Raw genomic sequence first — 14,100 nt, forward strand, 5'->3', positions numbered from 1 at the left:
CAATATTTTTGCACTTCAGTTATTCTAAACAAACAAGATCTTCCTTTTTATTTTTTTAATATAAAATTTCATGTACACATACATTAAAAAACCTTAAGGAAGAAATGATTTAAAAAACACAATATTCTCTTAAATGTACATTTAGGTTTGTTTTCATTCTCTACTCTTTGTGCAGTGGTCAGAAATCTACATAATGACAGTCTAACTCAGGTTCACAAAGTTCAGAGATTCTTCAGACTAAGAAAAAAAACTTAGTTTTCTAAACTAACTCACTTTTGGACAGATATTTTAGTTGTGTAGCGCACATTGCTCTGCTCTGTATTTGGCTTGGTTTTGCCTTTCCTGATTAGGATGGCTTTCATAAATCCTGGTCTGAGGCTTTTAATCTGTCTACACACATCTGTCTTGCCTATAGAGCAAGTCCGATTGTTTTCCAGGAGCTTATAACCTGGGAATGAGTTTGAGATGCTAGAGGGACAAAAATGACAAATAATAGCATCTTTTTCTAGCTTTACTTTAGTGGTTGCTTCATCCCCTGCTGTTTTCAGAAACAAATGTGCCGGTGGTCTGGTCATGTGCTCGCACCCTGGTAGCCTACTGTCAGTTTCTGAAAGGAAGCTTAAAACAACACAATTTAAACAACAGAGAAACAAGATTTTTCAGGTATCAAGTGCTTCTATATACTCAGCATTTATCTCCTTTTGAGGGATATATGAATGCTAGACTACAGGCAAATGGAACTGATGTATGTTCCTTAATGGGCTTGGAAGCTGTAGCTCCAGTGTTCTCTCTAGAAATTACTTACTTACTTCCTAAAAGACCACAACAGATTATCCTATAATGCAAAAAACTGTAGTTTATTGATGAAACAGGACTGAGTTAACACTGCCAGTGAGCTTGGATCACTGGCTTACTCACTGTTAGTCTTTTTCACTGCTAGCAGCTTTTTGTGGGTGCAGAGAAGGCTTGACAGGTGTAGAACAGAAGATACGCTGCAGCAGTCTGCACTGAGGAGTTGGGGATCGCGGTGATCTGTGAATCATCAAAGCTGTACCAGCTCTTGGTGACTGAGTGCTTGCAGAATGCTGTATAGTGGCCACCATCCAGAAATCCAAAGTGGTTCTGTAGCAAACAATACAGTTCGTCAGAAGGCTCTCCCTCTCCTTTCAGCCAACGCTAGGAATTAGTGGGGTTTTTTTCTTTTTGGTTTTTAACTTGCCCATGGGAGCTAGAAGATCCTAGCTGCCTTGGGCCCACAAGGAGGATTATTAATTCAACTAATAAATACTTTAAAACAGTGCAAACAGACTCTTCATAGATGATGATTATGCTTTTCTATTTTGCAATATTAAATTTGCAATCCAACTAATATTCCTGATATGGGTCACTATAAGCAGGTCATAACTTAGCCTGAGTGATGGAAAAAGAGACTGCTTGTTCCTTATTTACAGACAAGGCTCCATGCAGGATCCGTTTGCGCATGCCCTGGAAAGGCTGAGGCACTTGCAATGAGGCATGATTTGTCCAGAGCGCACACGTTCTAGAATTGGGATGTGGTGGGGAGCGGGAGAGGTGGGCGATGGTCTCCGCTTTGGTTACTACTGTTACTGTATTATGATGTTTGCAGAACATAAGGATTTGCACGTATGAAAAATTTGCAGCCCTGGGGAAAATGTACATTAGGTGCGTACGTACATGTTTAATACTGCTTATAAATATGCTAAATTCTAAAACTAAAATGCTTTTATAGCCAGGTCATTGGTGTCTTATTACTCGAGCAAAGTGGGGGACCAATCCTCTCACACAGACTCTTAACTGCAACTATAAAAGGCAACAAAAGAAACTATTTTCTTTAGGGTTTTCACCTTTTCACTAATGACAAACGTGTGTTTGTTTTAGTTTTTATTACTGACCTTTTAGGAAGCATTTCAGTTCAACACAAATGTGTGTATGGAGACAGAGTATGGTTAGGGCTTTTACTTATTTATTTATTAAGCCTCTGAATTTTAAAAAGTGCCTGGAACAGAGAATTATTGCTCTGACCAAGTCCAAACTAACACAAACCTCACCCACGGCGTTAGGCAGAGCACTACAGCTCAAAGTAGGAAAGGCAAAGCTCACCACTACAGCACACAAGCTGTACTTCGAGTTCCTGCGGAAGAATGGGTAACTGTAAGGAGAGAGGTCCAAGTTGCTGAGTGGATAGCAAATGTCAGTTAAAAGTTTCTTTTTGTAGTTGCCTTGACAGTCAAACCTAAAATAAAAAAAAAATGAACTATTTTAAATAATAGTCATCTTCAGTCTTGTATTGTGGGAGTTTCTTTAGTAAACCACACTTGACTACCCAGCATTTTTCAAACAGAAAGACCTATATTCCTGTTAAGTATTATTGTAAACTGAGACAAAATGCACTAAACCCACAAGAGAAAGATCTAGCAAAAAAAGAAAAAGGAAAAGAAAAAAATTTTGCTTCATGACACTTCTGTTTAGAAATGGACACAGGTGCCAAGAGCAGACAGAAGTCAAAGCTCTGCATCAGTGTCACTGTGTCCTACAAGTTCTGGACTGCACCATCACTGCCAGCTCTTCCTTGTCTGGCTCCTTGTCTCTGCTCTGTAGCAGCTAATCACGACATTGTACTTTTTATCTTTTATAGTTTGGCCAAGGGCTGCAGTGTGCTGGGGGGAGGGAGGAGGGTGGGGATATAAGTTATTTTCGGCATGTAGGGGGAAGCGTATGTTAAAAGAGAAATTAAATACTAGCTTTAAATAACATCATAGTTTCTGTTATATAAACAAATGTCTGGGAAGCCCAACCACATCCACAATAAAGCTTGTTTTTATAACTGGGAGGTTGATAAGAAAGAATAACTTCTTCAGAGTAAGTTTGGCATAACTGACTACGAGTAGGTAGTGAAGTAAGTGAAGGGGGGATTCTTACACTGCCTTGCAGCTCTGTGTGTTAGACTTGATTTGGTTCAGGCATAAACAAAAATGCAATGTCTTAGCTGCATTAAGGACAAGCAAAACACCTTGTTTTGCACGCAGAACATCATAGTCACAAACTATCCAAATAGCTATAGGAACTAGTACTCACGTTCCTGACCACAGGTACTGCTGTACTCAATCAGCCCTCTGTGGAGTTCTTCCTTCTCCTTGGAGGGAGAAGAGAGAGCAAATGCTCTGAGAGAGCACAACAGCGGGTTGCAGTACAGAAAAAGGTAAAACACATTCGCTAAGATTTCAGGAATGCAACTTGCATGTATAACATTGCATGTATAACAGATTTCAAAAGTACTAACAAGATCTAGATGTAGCAATATTTTATTCACATATTAGTGATTATCTTTCATGTCTCTCAAATCCCTAACATTTACCTCTTTAAATGAAAAATAATTATCTTTGGTGCCTTGGTTATGTTAGCCTTTACTGCAGCATCTTGTTTTGTCCCACACCAGGAGCAATGGATTTGGTTGTTCCAAGTCAGTGTGTCTTGCTGAAAGAAGCATCTGAGACAGTCCTGCCAAAACAAACAAACAAACAAAAAATTAAGCATTTGATCAATCAGCCTCCACCCCTGGAGACCCCAAGCAAAGTCAGAGATGGGTTCGCCATCTTCTGGAGCTCCCTCCTCTGCCCGTTGCTGCTGCAAATCAAAGCGTGGTATAGCGAGGCTGCTGTCAGGACAATACACAGAACACAAAGCTGCCAACATTGACTTATTTTTTTCCCCTACAATTGCAGAGATATTTTAGTAAGTGAAAGAAATCCTCACAGCTGCTTTTGAACAATTCTTCCAATGTCCTTCACCCTGTGGCAGCTCAGGAGCAATCTTCCCAGTGTCACCAGCTGCATGGGCCAGAGACTGGTTTAGAAACCTCATCACAGGACCCAATCTCAATCTAAAGAATATCCTTTAGGTCCCAGGGAACCAAAGTACCTAAAAAGCCCACATCTTTTTAATGACATGTATTAGTCTAAGCCTGCTATTCCCATGTCAAGCAGAGCCCGACAACCGGGGACATATTGGCAGTCTTACCTGCAGAGAACACGCGCTCTCGGAGGGGATGGGGAGAGAGAGAACTGTGAAGATCTCGGGCTTGTCGGTGGTGGTCTCACATTCCAGGCACGTAATATCATAACTGAGCTGTCCCTCAAATAACTGTGTGATAATAGATGTTTCACTGACAGTCGCTCTGTTCTCTCTTGCACCAGTTGCGCTTCCCTGGCATCTTCTGCTGCTTGACTATACAGGGAGGGAAGAAAAATATGTATCAGCAGAACGGAGGTAACCAACTGTTTCGCAAGTGCCTTCACGGGGTTTTAATGATCACAACGTAATGCGTTTCCTGTGTCTTGATAATCATCAAACCTGCAAGAGAAACTGGGAATGAATGCCACGACCCTTGAAATTTTCTCCATATACTTAACAAATCTTTAAGAAGAATCTATGGGCAATAGGGCTGTTTTTAAATAATCTCTTATATCCACAATATTCTGTGCTCCATATTACTAAGACTACAGTCTGAATAAACTGAATACTGAATAAAGCGTGGTTCATGAACACAAGCCGAGATCCTTGTGATGCCTGGGAGGGGATGGGACCTTGCAATTTGACATTTAATCATTAGATGTCTGCGAGCTCACAGTAAAGTCCCAAGGTTTTCAAAGGTTGTAGCAATACTTACAAATACTCTCCAGAGCTGAAGATTTTTTTTTTTTTTTTTAAGAACTAGATAAAAAGTCAAGCTAAAGGGGCAAGTAAGAGTAACTAGTATTTGAACTGTTTTATTTTCAGTGCTATTTATCAGCTTTGATCACAGACAGACCTACACTGTGCTTAGGTTATTCAGAAGAGTTCCCCTGTCACCCCAGCAGCGCCTTGCATGTAACATCAAACACAACGAGCTCCGACTTGCTCGGCAGTTCTTAGCTGCACACCTTCTTCTTCTAACGTAAACCTAAAGAGGAGTTTCAACAAACTGCTACCTTCTGTGAAAGAGCGTGGTGGATCTACAACAGGCAGGCTGCCCACTGGCTGCGTAGGGCAGTATTTAGTGTTGTCACAGAATTTGACTCCAAAATGGTATCACCTTAGCTGGTGTATAGGCAGAGCAAGAAAAAAAAACCCTTTTCTCAAAGTAATGGGGCAAAGTATGTTGTTCAGGACAAGCATGAGGGAGACACGTAATTGCTAGCAAAGCTGTTTATCAGAGGATCTGGAAGAAGAAAAAAGATGGGGGCTTGGCAGATATGAAGATTTTAAGCAGATGAAAGAGGAATAGAGGAAAAAATATGAAGCATAGGAGGAACAAAGAGAAAAAAAGGAAGTTTGAGAAGTGAGTAAGAGGGAACTACAGAGAGCCTTAGCATGAAGATGAGGGTCTGTAATCTGATGCGGCCTGAGACAGGAAGCTCTCGAAGGAACGACTGCGTGCACGTGGCTGCGGACCACAGGAAGGAAAGGGCAATTTTAGCAGCCCCACCACGTGCCGTTTGGAGGAGGAGAACAAGGGATCACTGCATGAAACGATGCAATGATGGTGGAGATGATGAAACGCAAAGAGGAACCAGAGCGACAGCCCCAGAGGTCACAGCGGGGCTCTTGCCTTCTTGAGCGCCTCGTGGAGCTCGTTCAGCACGCAGATCAGGAACTCCTGGGCGTCCTGCTGAGTCTGCTTGGTGAACGCGGGGTACCGCTCCCCGAGGACCGAACGAAACACCTCCGGGGAAACGCAGTCAAACTCTCCAAGCCACATGTCAGACATCAGGTAGCCAAAGGCCGTCGCAGACTCGCCGTTCTCCCTTGAGAAAAATAAACAAAGATTTCACATAAAGTAGGAAAATGTGGTGGCTCTCCTCCCAAGCGGGAACATAACAGACAAACTTAGAAAATATATACAGGTACAACTCTGATGGCCTCTGTCATTTGTTTTGAGGGTCTTTGCAGATACTATAAAGTAATAGGAATCATCAGTGAGACAGCAATGACAGCGTAAAAATATATATATATACATATATATAGTGTGAATAAATCAACTTACTTGCATAGGGCAGTTACATACTTTCCCGAGAGGAAATACTCCACAAGGGGCGACATGCTGCAGAGGCACTGCAAAACGGCGTTCATGTAGCACGTGTTGCCCAGGTTTCGCAGGCCGGTGAGCCCTTGGTACAGGTGGTTCATCTCGTCGATCGAGTCCTTGCTGGAATCTCTCAAGCTCTTCAAGCAAACAGAGCCGCATTTCCAGCTATCAGAGATAAACACACAGCAGGGGAAAGCTAATGTGCTGCAAAGCGTCTTGTACAATGACGCCGAGCAACTGGCGTGGTCTTGAGGAGATGTTTCCTGCTGTGTCAAAATTGTTACAAGTCACATTCACGTTTGCTTTCACTGCGTTAGTATAGTGATAAAGACCTGCTAAGCAAAAAAAAAAAAAAAAAAAAAAAAAAAAAAACAATATAGGCGACACCGCTAGCATCTAGGTAGTAAAAGCATTTGTCTCTAGCACTTATCATCCTTCCCTTGGTCCCATATGGACAACCCGCACCAAGGTCTCCCCTCCCTGCACGGCTGCCTGCTTCGGCCTCGCTTCTGCCCGCTCCTGACGTTTTCTGCCGTTTCCCAGCCAGAGGCTCTGCTTCGGGGCTCCAGGAACGGCCTCGCGCCGGGAAGAGCCGCGCGGCCGTTTCGCTGAGCGCAGCACGCGCCATCCCTCGAAGCCCCCAGACGCAGCAGAAGGACTGAGCCTCGGACGGAGGAGACGCTGTATGAGCAGTCAGGGAATCCCCAACGTCAGTAACTGATTTTGAATCTTGTTTTTAAGCCAAAATCGGAATTTTGGCAGAAAACTTGAACAAGTGCATACACTGTCCACAACCGCTTTTTTCCATATTTAAGACAGAAGAAATACACAGCTTATGGCAGCATTACTGTGAATTAAATGACCCTTCCTCACTGAAGGCTTAGCAGTGAGAGCACATCATTAACTAGGGGGGGTGGAGACAGGCTTCCTCGTTATCTTTTATCAGTTGTTTCTTCCCATACGAGTAACTTCTGAACTTACAATTTTAAATCTCATCTTGATATTGGAAATATGAAAAAAGCAGTAGTGCTGGAGAAGCAAAAAAACATCAACTTCTCCCATCACAGGACAGAGAACCACGAAATCTCAGGGGGGCCCTTTCCTGCACGGAGACGGTGTTCGGCAAAGCTAGCGAGAGAGCTGGGTTGCTCTTGCCCTTGTCGCTATTTCACAAACGGTTTCTTCGTATCTTCCGTGCTCTGCCATTCCCAGAACGGTGGATACGTCACTAAGAGGCATCATTTAAAGACCTGAGCTTTTAAAGTGATCCCTAAAATCAGGAATTACTTCAGAGTTACTCCTAATACTCCACTCACTCTGACCCCACGCACAATTAGTCAGAAAGCAGAGCCAGCTGTGAGTGGTTATGCCAAGCTTTTCTCCCTACAAAATGCATGTCTTGTTTTGTTTCCTTACTAGTACAGTACTTACATATTTCCCCAAAACATAGGTTGCATTCAGCATGCTGCTGTGAACAGGTTGCTCTAAAGAGAGACTTTTTCCTTAGAACGTTATTTGATTCACATTAAGAAATTTTAATAGATCTGTTCTCTTGCTGCAGAAGAACTTGCATGTGCTGAAGCAAGCTGACCACCCCCAGTTAGGCAGAGGAGAGGCTGAACACGGATCCCGCACAAGCCAGATCTGCTTGCTGATTTGCTTCTCCTGAAGAATGGTTAAGGGCTACCATTTTATGCAGAAAAAGGGGGGGAGGGGGGGACAAAATGTAATCTCAAAAATTTTGTAGAGCAAGAAAACAGATTCTTTCCCTTCAGTTCAACAGCACTTGCCCAGGTTGCCCTTCCTGGAGCTCCCACACAGCCGTTTTCCATCAGCCAGCACCTACACAAAACCACAGCACCAGCCGTCACCTTCCAAACTTCAGCGGTGCTAGAGCCAGCGCTTCCATCAGCCGCGCCCCGAGCTCAGCGCCCCGTGCGAACGCCCAGCTCCGCGGGCGACGGCGGCGCGAAACGCAGACTCACAGGGAGCAAAACGCGTCGAAATCGTCGGGAGCGGCCGGCGCCCGGGAAGCCATCGGCCGCCGCGCAGAGCGCCTGCTCCCGCCGCGGGCCGCCGCTCACCCCCTGCTCTCCATGCCGGCCCCGCTCGCGGCCCCGGGGCCGGGGGCTCCGCAGCGCCCGGCCCCGCTTTGTGACGCCCCCGGCGTTCCCGCGTTCCGGGCCCGCGGCCGCAGCCCGGCCCCGGCCGGCTCAGTGCCGATGCGTGTTTTGGGTGGTTTTTGTAATCTCTGTGCCCTGATGGAAGGGCTCCAATGGCGGAGGAGGCTTGCTGGGAAAGCGAGGTGGCTGGAACTACCTTAAAACCATCGTTCTCAATTAGTTCGCTAATGTTTGGAAAAACCATCAGTGGTTTAAGATTTCCTGGGAAAAAAGGGGTAGTGCCAGAAGCACCCTTTAAACTAGCTAACAGAGCAATATAGTTAACCTACACTGCTCTCTAATGACACAAGAAATTCAGATTTTCCCTATTTAACATAAAACTTGAGACCCAGAAATAACAAATCCCTATAGTAGAGGCCCACGAAACCATTAAAAAAAATCTTAAATTATCTTATTTGTTAAGCCTCAGGCAGAGAATGTCTCTCAATGCTCTTTGGAAATAGCTGTCACTGTCATTAATCTCCTAAACTGTGTATCTGCAAACCAAAACATGAAAGCACACACACACGCCTAGTATTCAAAATCTGATGTACGATTTTGTAGGTGCATCTGGAATAGTTTATGTACCTTACTTGTGTTTCAAAAGCTTCAAAATCAGACTAAAACTCTGGGGGGGTTAAACTTTAAACAAATATATACATATACTTGAATATGTACAATACGTAAATAAATTTACACCTTGTATTTTTTCCCCACCCTGAAATATTTTTTGGAATTACATTTTTTTTAACGCTCTCAGCTAGCTGGGACTTCAGTCTTACTTTCTGCATATTCAGTCTGTTCAAATATGCAGAATATGAAATTGAAGTACAATGTATTTTTCCCCATTGGGCTGAGATTTTTTGAGCCCATACAGGGATACTTCACCAAAATGCTATAGAGGACTCCAGAGACAAGTAAGTGATAAGGATTTATAAAAAGGCCCACTGAAAGCAACTGCAGTGGTTTCTTTCATTTTGGATAACTGAAGTGCACCAGTCATTCCCATGACTCACGCATTTATGCACTCTATTCCCCCGTTGCAGTGTTGCAGGTGTAGATTGAAGGCTGCCCACAGCTGAGGATAAACCAAGCATCGGCCTTTCGCAAATTCTCCAAGAGTCTGTTCTGATGGAGCCCTCATCTCATTTCTACCACAGCATTTCCAGTGTTCTTGCAGCTCCTGGGGCTGGGGAGAAGGATAAATGAACCTCTAATAATACACAATTACAGAAATAAAATCCAAGCAGAATTAGGACAGTTGGAACATTGGAGAAAATAACAAGAATTGATAAAAAAAAAAAATACATAAGGAAATAATTTTACTTCGTTGTAGTTTAGCCACTTATATATGCTCTGTATTCTATGGGGCAACTCTTGATATTTTCCTAGTTCTGTCTTTTTTGATAAGAGCAGTCTTTAAAAGCATCTGGTCCCAGCTTGGAACCCAGGGTTCACTTCTAGTGGTTCAAATTCTTCTCTTGGTTAACGCTATTTTTTAATGCTCCTTGTGATTTTCTTTAGTGTCTCCTTTCTCCTCCATTTTAACAGCTTCTACAGTCTGAAAAAACAAGCCAAGGAAAAGTCAAGGTCAAAACTGTAACATTTTGATAACTATGTGTAGCTTCACATTTTGTCAAGGTAAGAATCGGCTAAAGAGATTGTCTGGGTCCAGGACATACACTTACCTCTGTCACGCTTGCAGGTTGTAAACATCCCCTCAGAAGAAAGATAACTACTTAAAACAAGTTGTCTTTATTCTTTGCCTTCCATTAACCTTTTTTTTTAATTGGTGTCTAACGTAGATGCTTCCGTGTGCTTAGCTGCTCGTGCCGTGTCTTTTTCCTCCCCCCGTCTCATCCGCTGTGCCAGATCTGATCCACGGAGTCGCAGCCCGGTTCTGTTTTACGCTGCTGCTCCCTTCCCAGCATCGAGATCCCCTGGGCCTGGGCTCGGCAGGCGGCTCCTTCCCTTCTTGCCGCCTGTCCCGGCTCAGGCCTGGCGACGTCTGCACCGCAGCACGCAGGTGCGAGCGGAGCAGGAGGCAGAGGTCTTCCGAGATCAGCCTGCGCAAGCCCGCAGGGAGCCGGCTTTCCCCGGGCTAGCAGCCGCTCGCAGCACAAAGCTTCTCACTACAAGTAACAAAATGACAAAGTGCAAAATACCAGCATTATTTATTAAACAAATCTTACTCTAACACTTCTTAATTAGCCTCGTACTAGAAAATACATCACGCTTTCTAATACTGACTTAACAAGAACATACTGACTGATACTCGTATGAGATGGAAGAAGTTGGAGATTTTTGATGGGTAGCTTTTTTCTCTCTCACTAAATTCAATTTTGGGAGAGAGGGCTGCCAACTGGTTGCAACGGTTGTTACTTACGTCATTTGAAAAGGGAAAGTGTGAAGTTTCAGCCTCAGGAAATAATCAGCTCACCATTTATCTTGACTCCATAAGCACCCTGCAAAAACAGCGTGTCAAGTACTGTTCAAGACGGACTTGTCCTAACCCTCCTGTGCCCCCACCAACAGCCCTTCGCAACCGTTGTGGCCTTTCACCTCCAACACTGCTTATGGGACTGTGTATGCGCACGAGTGAAGGTGCAGTGGTATGGCACAAACATTGGAAACCACCATCTGGATTTGCTGATAATAGTTTCTGGTGAGTTTTGGTATAAGCTTCTGTCTTTATACTTCTGCAAGGTTAAATAATACTGAGATAGATTTCATTATTACTAATAAAATGGTAATTAGCCCTTTAAGTGCTGCATATCTTACCTTTCCTGCTCATTTCATCCAAAATCTCCATATCAGGAATTTATTCCTTGGTTTTCTTGGAAAGCTCCTGGTGCCAGGCAGCATATTATCGCCCTCTGATATGAAAAAGCAAATACACAACAATAAATTAAAACCCCCAAAGGCTTAATGTCTACAGATTGCTCATGAACTTCACGTTTACAGCAATGTATTAGTGCAAGCAACTACATTATTTTCTAGAGTAATTTGATACACTGAAATTCTGGCCCTACTGTAGTTGGAACAAAGGAGTTGTATCTTGATTTCACTAATAATTTCATTTTATTAGTGACAAATGTGAGTAGAGCCAAATGTTTAGAGCAATCGCACCGCTGTGCTGCTAACTGTGGTACAGATCTAGGTATTTCTAGTTAAGTATTTCTTGAGGACCTATTTCTGTCATGCTAGTCAACATTGCTGCATATAGACACCTGATCAACCATCTGTTAAAACAGCCTTTCCTAGAAAATGCTTACTATCTACTTACAAGTTTCCCCAAAGGCATGCCTTAATACTAGGAAAGAGAAGTTCTAAGCAGCACAAGAAAAGTGCAGGAAAAATGTTAAAATAGCAAGTTAAAAAAAAAAAAAAAAAGGCAAACTAACAAGAACTTAGCTTTGTTCCTTAGAATCAGATTGGTGTACAGAGCATGGGCACCTTTGATGTGTTTTGAAACTCAGCATCTAGAACCTGTATGAAGTCTCATTTTGAGGTAACTGAGTGAATGTGATTACAAGGCTTCAAAATTTCATGTTTTGCAATTCTTGTCTGTTACGGTCCTAGTGTATCAGTGTTGCTCCCCATGAACTTCTTGAACAGGTTATAAGGACAGCACAGAACAAAGGCACTAAGACTAACTCCTAAATAAACTTATTTTAAAATTCCATTTGAAATATCAATTAAGATGTGCTGTAAAACAAAACAAGCAAGGTAAATAGAGGAAAGAAAAAAAAAATTCTTGTATAGGATGAAAAACGACACTGCAAAACGTTTAGCAGTTCACAGCATTAACCTTGTTTCGTCTTTTACTAATTCTTAAGAATGTTCTCATTGAAAGTAACTAAAAATTGCCTTGAAGAACTGAAAAAAAGAAAGATGACTTGAAGAAACATACTGAAAAAGCAAGTTCTAAGTTCAAATACAGGTTGATGGCAACATTAAAACCTTTCTGAAACTATTATTGGGAAACACTTAAAAGCTATTAAATTAAACTTATAATAGCTCTCATGCAGGTACAACAAAATTTGTATTAAGAATTCTAAATCACTAAAATCCTGAAACATAGTATCAATGTGTTTAAAACACTATAATTAGCATGTCTGAATTTCACTCTTAGCACTGAAAACAGCAATAATAAAATGCATCATAGCAGAACCCCAAATATATGTTTATTCCTACTTTTTGTGGAACAAACATCGAGACCTTGATTATATTATTTTTAGTTAACACAATATAGAAATACACATCTGTGCTACCTACTGCAAGCTCAGTGGCTTAGAATTAACCTCCCATTACTCTCAGCACAATACAGATTACTTGCAAGGAAAAGAGTTAGTTATAAAAAAAAGAAATGCTAAATCATCAAGTCTTTTCAATAGCTTTTTCTTTTCTTTTCCTTTTTTTTTTTTCTTTTTAATCCCTAATTGATCTCTTACCAGAATACAACTTGAACTGTAACTACCATGTTTTCAGCTGTGAGCTTTTTCTTTTTCACTTTCTTGCAGTGGTAAGTGATGTGGCATTAACTGAGATGCTGTTGTGGGAAAAACCAAATGCATCCTTTTCCTGATCACATGGCTGCTGACCAGTAATAGGAAACCAGGTCCCAAGAGACTCATCTTCTGTGATTTTGCCACAATTGGGATTGTTTTGCTCTGAAATACTTCTGCACCTAAATGCTGCAATAAGGCAGTCAATGCTGAATTTGATGTATTATTTAGAAGATTAAATTAGCATATCAGTATATTTAAGATGATCTGTATAAAGAAATACTGATGCTAAACTAATGTGCTTTTTAAAACATTACATAGTTACACAAAGTTACATAAGCAACCAAGACTAGTATATGAGTGTATAATACTCAGCTTAACCTGAATACAAAGGGGTTTTCTTCCAATGAAAATATTTTGAGGTTGGTGGGAGAAATCAAAACTGTCTGACAATACCATAACTGACCTATTCCTATTTTCCTATATAAGAAATAATCTTTAAATGGGTTAAATATCCCTTTAGTTTGAAAATCATTGAAGCATTCCAGATTTTTACTAAAAATAACTGGAAAAAGTTTAGACTAGTATTCTTGTATTTAAAAACTAGAATATAAGAATATATGCTGATATTTTGGTTTTGGATAGTTAACAGAAGCTCTCTGATATTCTAGGGTGTTTTTACTTTCTTCTTTGTCAACCTAAAGGGCACTTAAAGCTGAAGGGTCACAAAGTCTTCTCTATTCACTGGCAGGGATGGACATGCACTTCAACAGTGACGAGATTTCAGCAGAGGAATGACACTTCCGATGCAGTCAGCCAAATTTAAGCTCATTTACATGGGTAATTTTGATGTTCCTACAGCCTAACTTTAGAAAATATGAGGTCAATAGGATAAGATATTATCCCAGCAAGGGCTAATCACTTCTTCAAACAACTTCTTTTCTTTGCCATCATATCTTTCCAAAGCCTTTCCTGAAGAATACTGATTTATTTTTTCTTTCCCCCCTGCTGGTCTAAAGAAGGAAAAGACCATTTGTAAAGTTGCTCCCCACCCCCCACCCCTCACATTAATGCAGATACAGCTAGAGTTTTGAGAAAGCTATAGATCTTATAGAGTAAGCCAACATTCAAAGCCAGGAAGACATACAGAAATATATAAAACTACTGTGAAACAAACCAAGTTTTATTTACACCCCAACCTTCTTTGTTCCTTTTAACTTCTCAGAGAATTCAAGGGAAAGAACACACTTCGCTATCACTCACACACACACCAGTTTCAAAGGTGTCTTTTTTTTTAATTATTATAAGTTAGTCACAGGCAAAACTACTGAAGACAGTATTATGG

General features: G+C 41.7%; 1 protein-coding gene across 1 annotated transcript; it reads right to left on the reverse strand.

Annotated features, from left to right (window-relative positions):
- Nucleotides 1-140: 140 nt before the first annotated feature.
- On the reverse strand, nucleotides 141-9,650 carry USP50 (ubiquitin specific peptidase 50). The gene is made up of 8 exons (XM_062584020.1): nucleotides 9,574-9,650; nucleotides 9,264-9,436; nucleotides 6,044-6,250; nucleotides 5,609-5,804; nucleotides 4,039-4,245; nucleotides 3,377-3,519; nucleotides 2,122-2,254; nucleotides 141-1,122 (listed from the first exon to the last, which is right to left on the reverse strand). Exons 2-8 carry the CDS (start codon nucleotides 9,389-9,391, stop codon nucleotides 937-939), a joined length of 1,200 nt encoding a protein of 399 aa, XP_062440004.1. The 5' UTR covers nucleotides 9,392-9,436; nucleotides 9,574-9,650; the 3' UTR covers nucleotides 141-936.
- Nucleotides 9,651-14,100: the final 4,450 nt, after the last annotated feature.

This window comes from Rhea pennata, chromosome 10 (assembly GCF_028389875.1).
Source record: "Rhea pennata isolate bPtePen1 chromosome 10, bPtePen1.pri, whole genome shotgun sequence".
In the NCBI taxonomy this organism is placed as follows: Eukaryota; Metazoa; Chordata; class Aves; order Rheiformes; family Rheidae; genus Rhea; species Rhea pennata.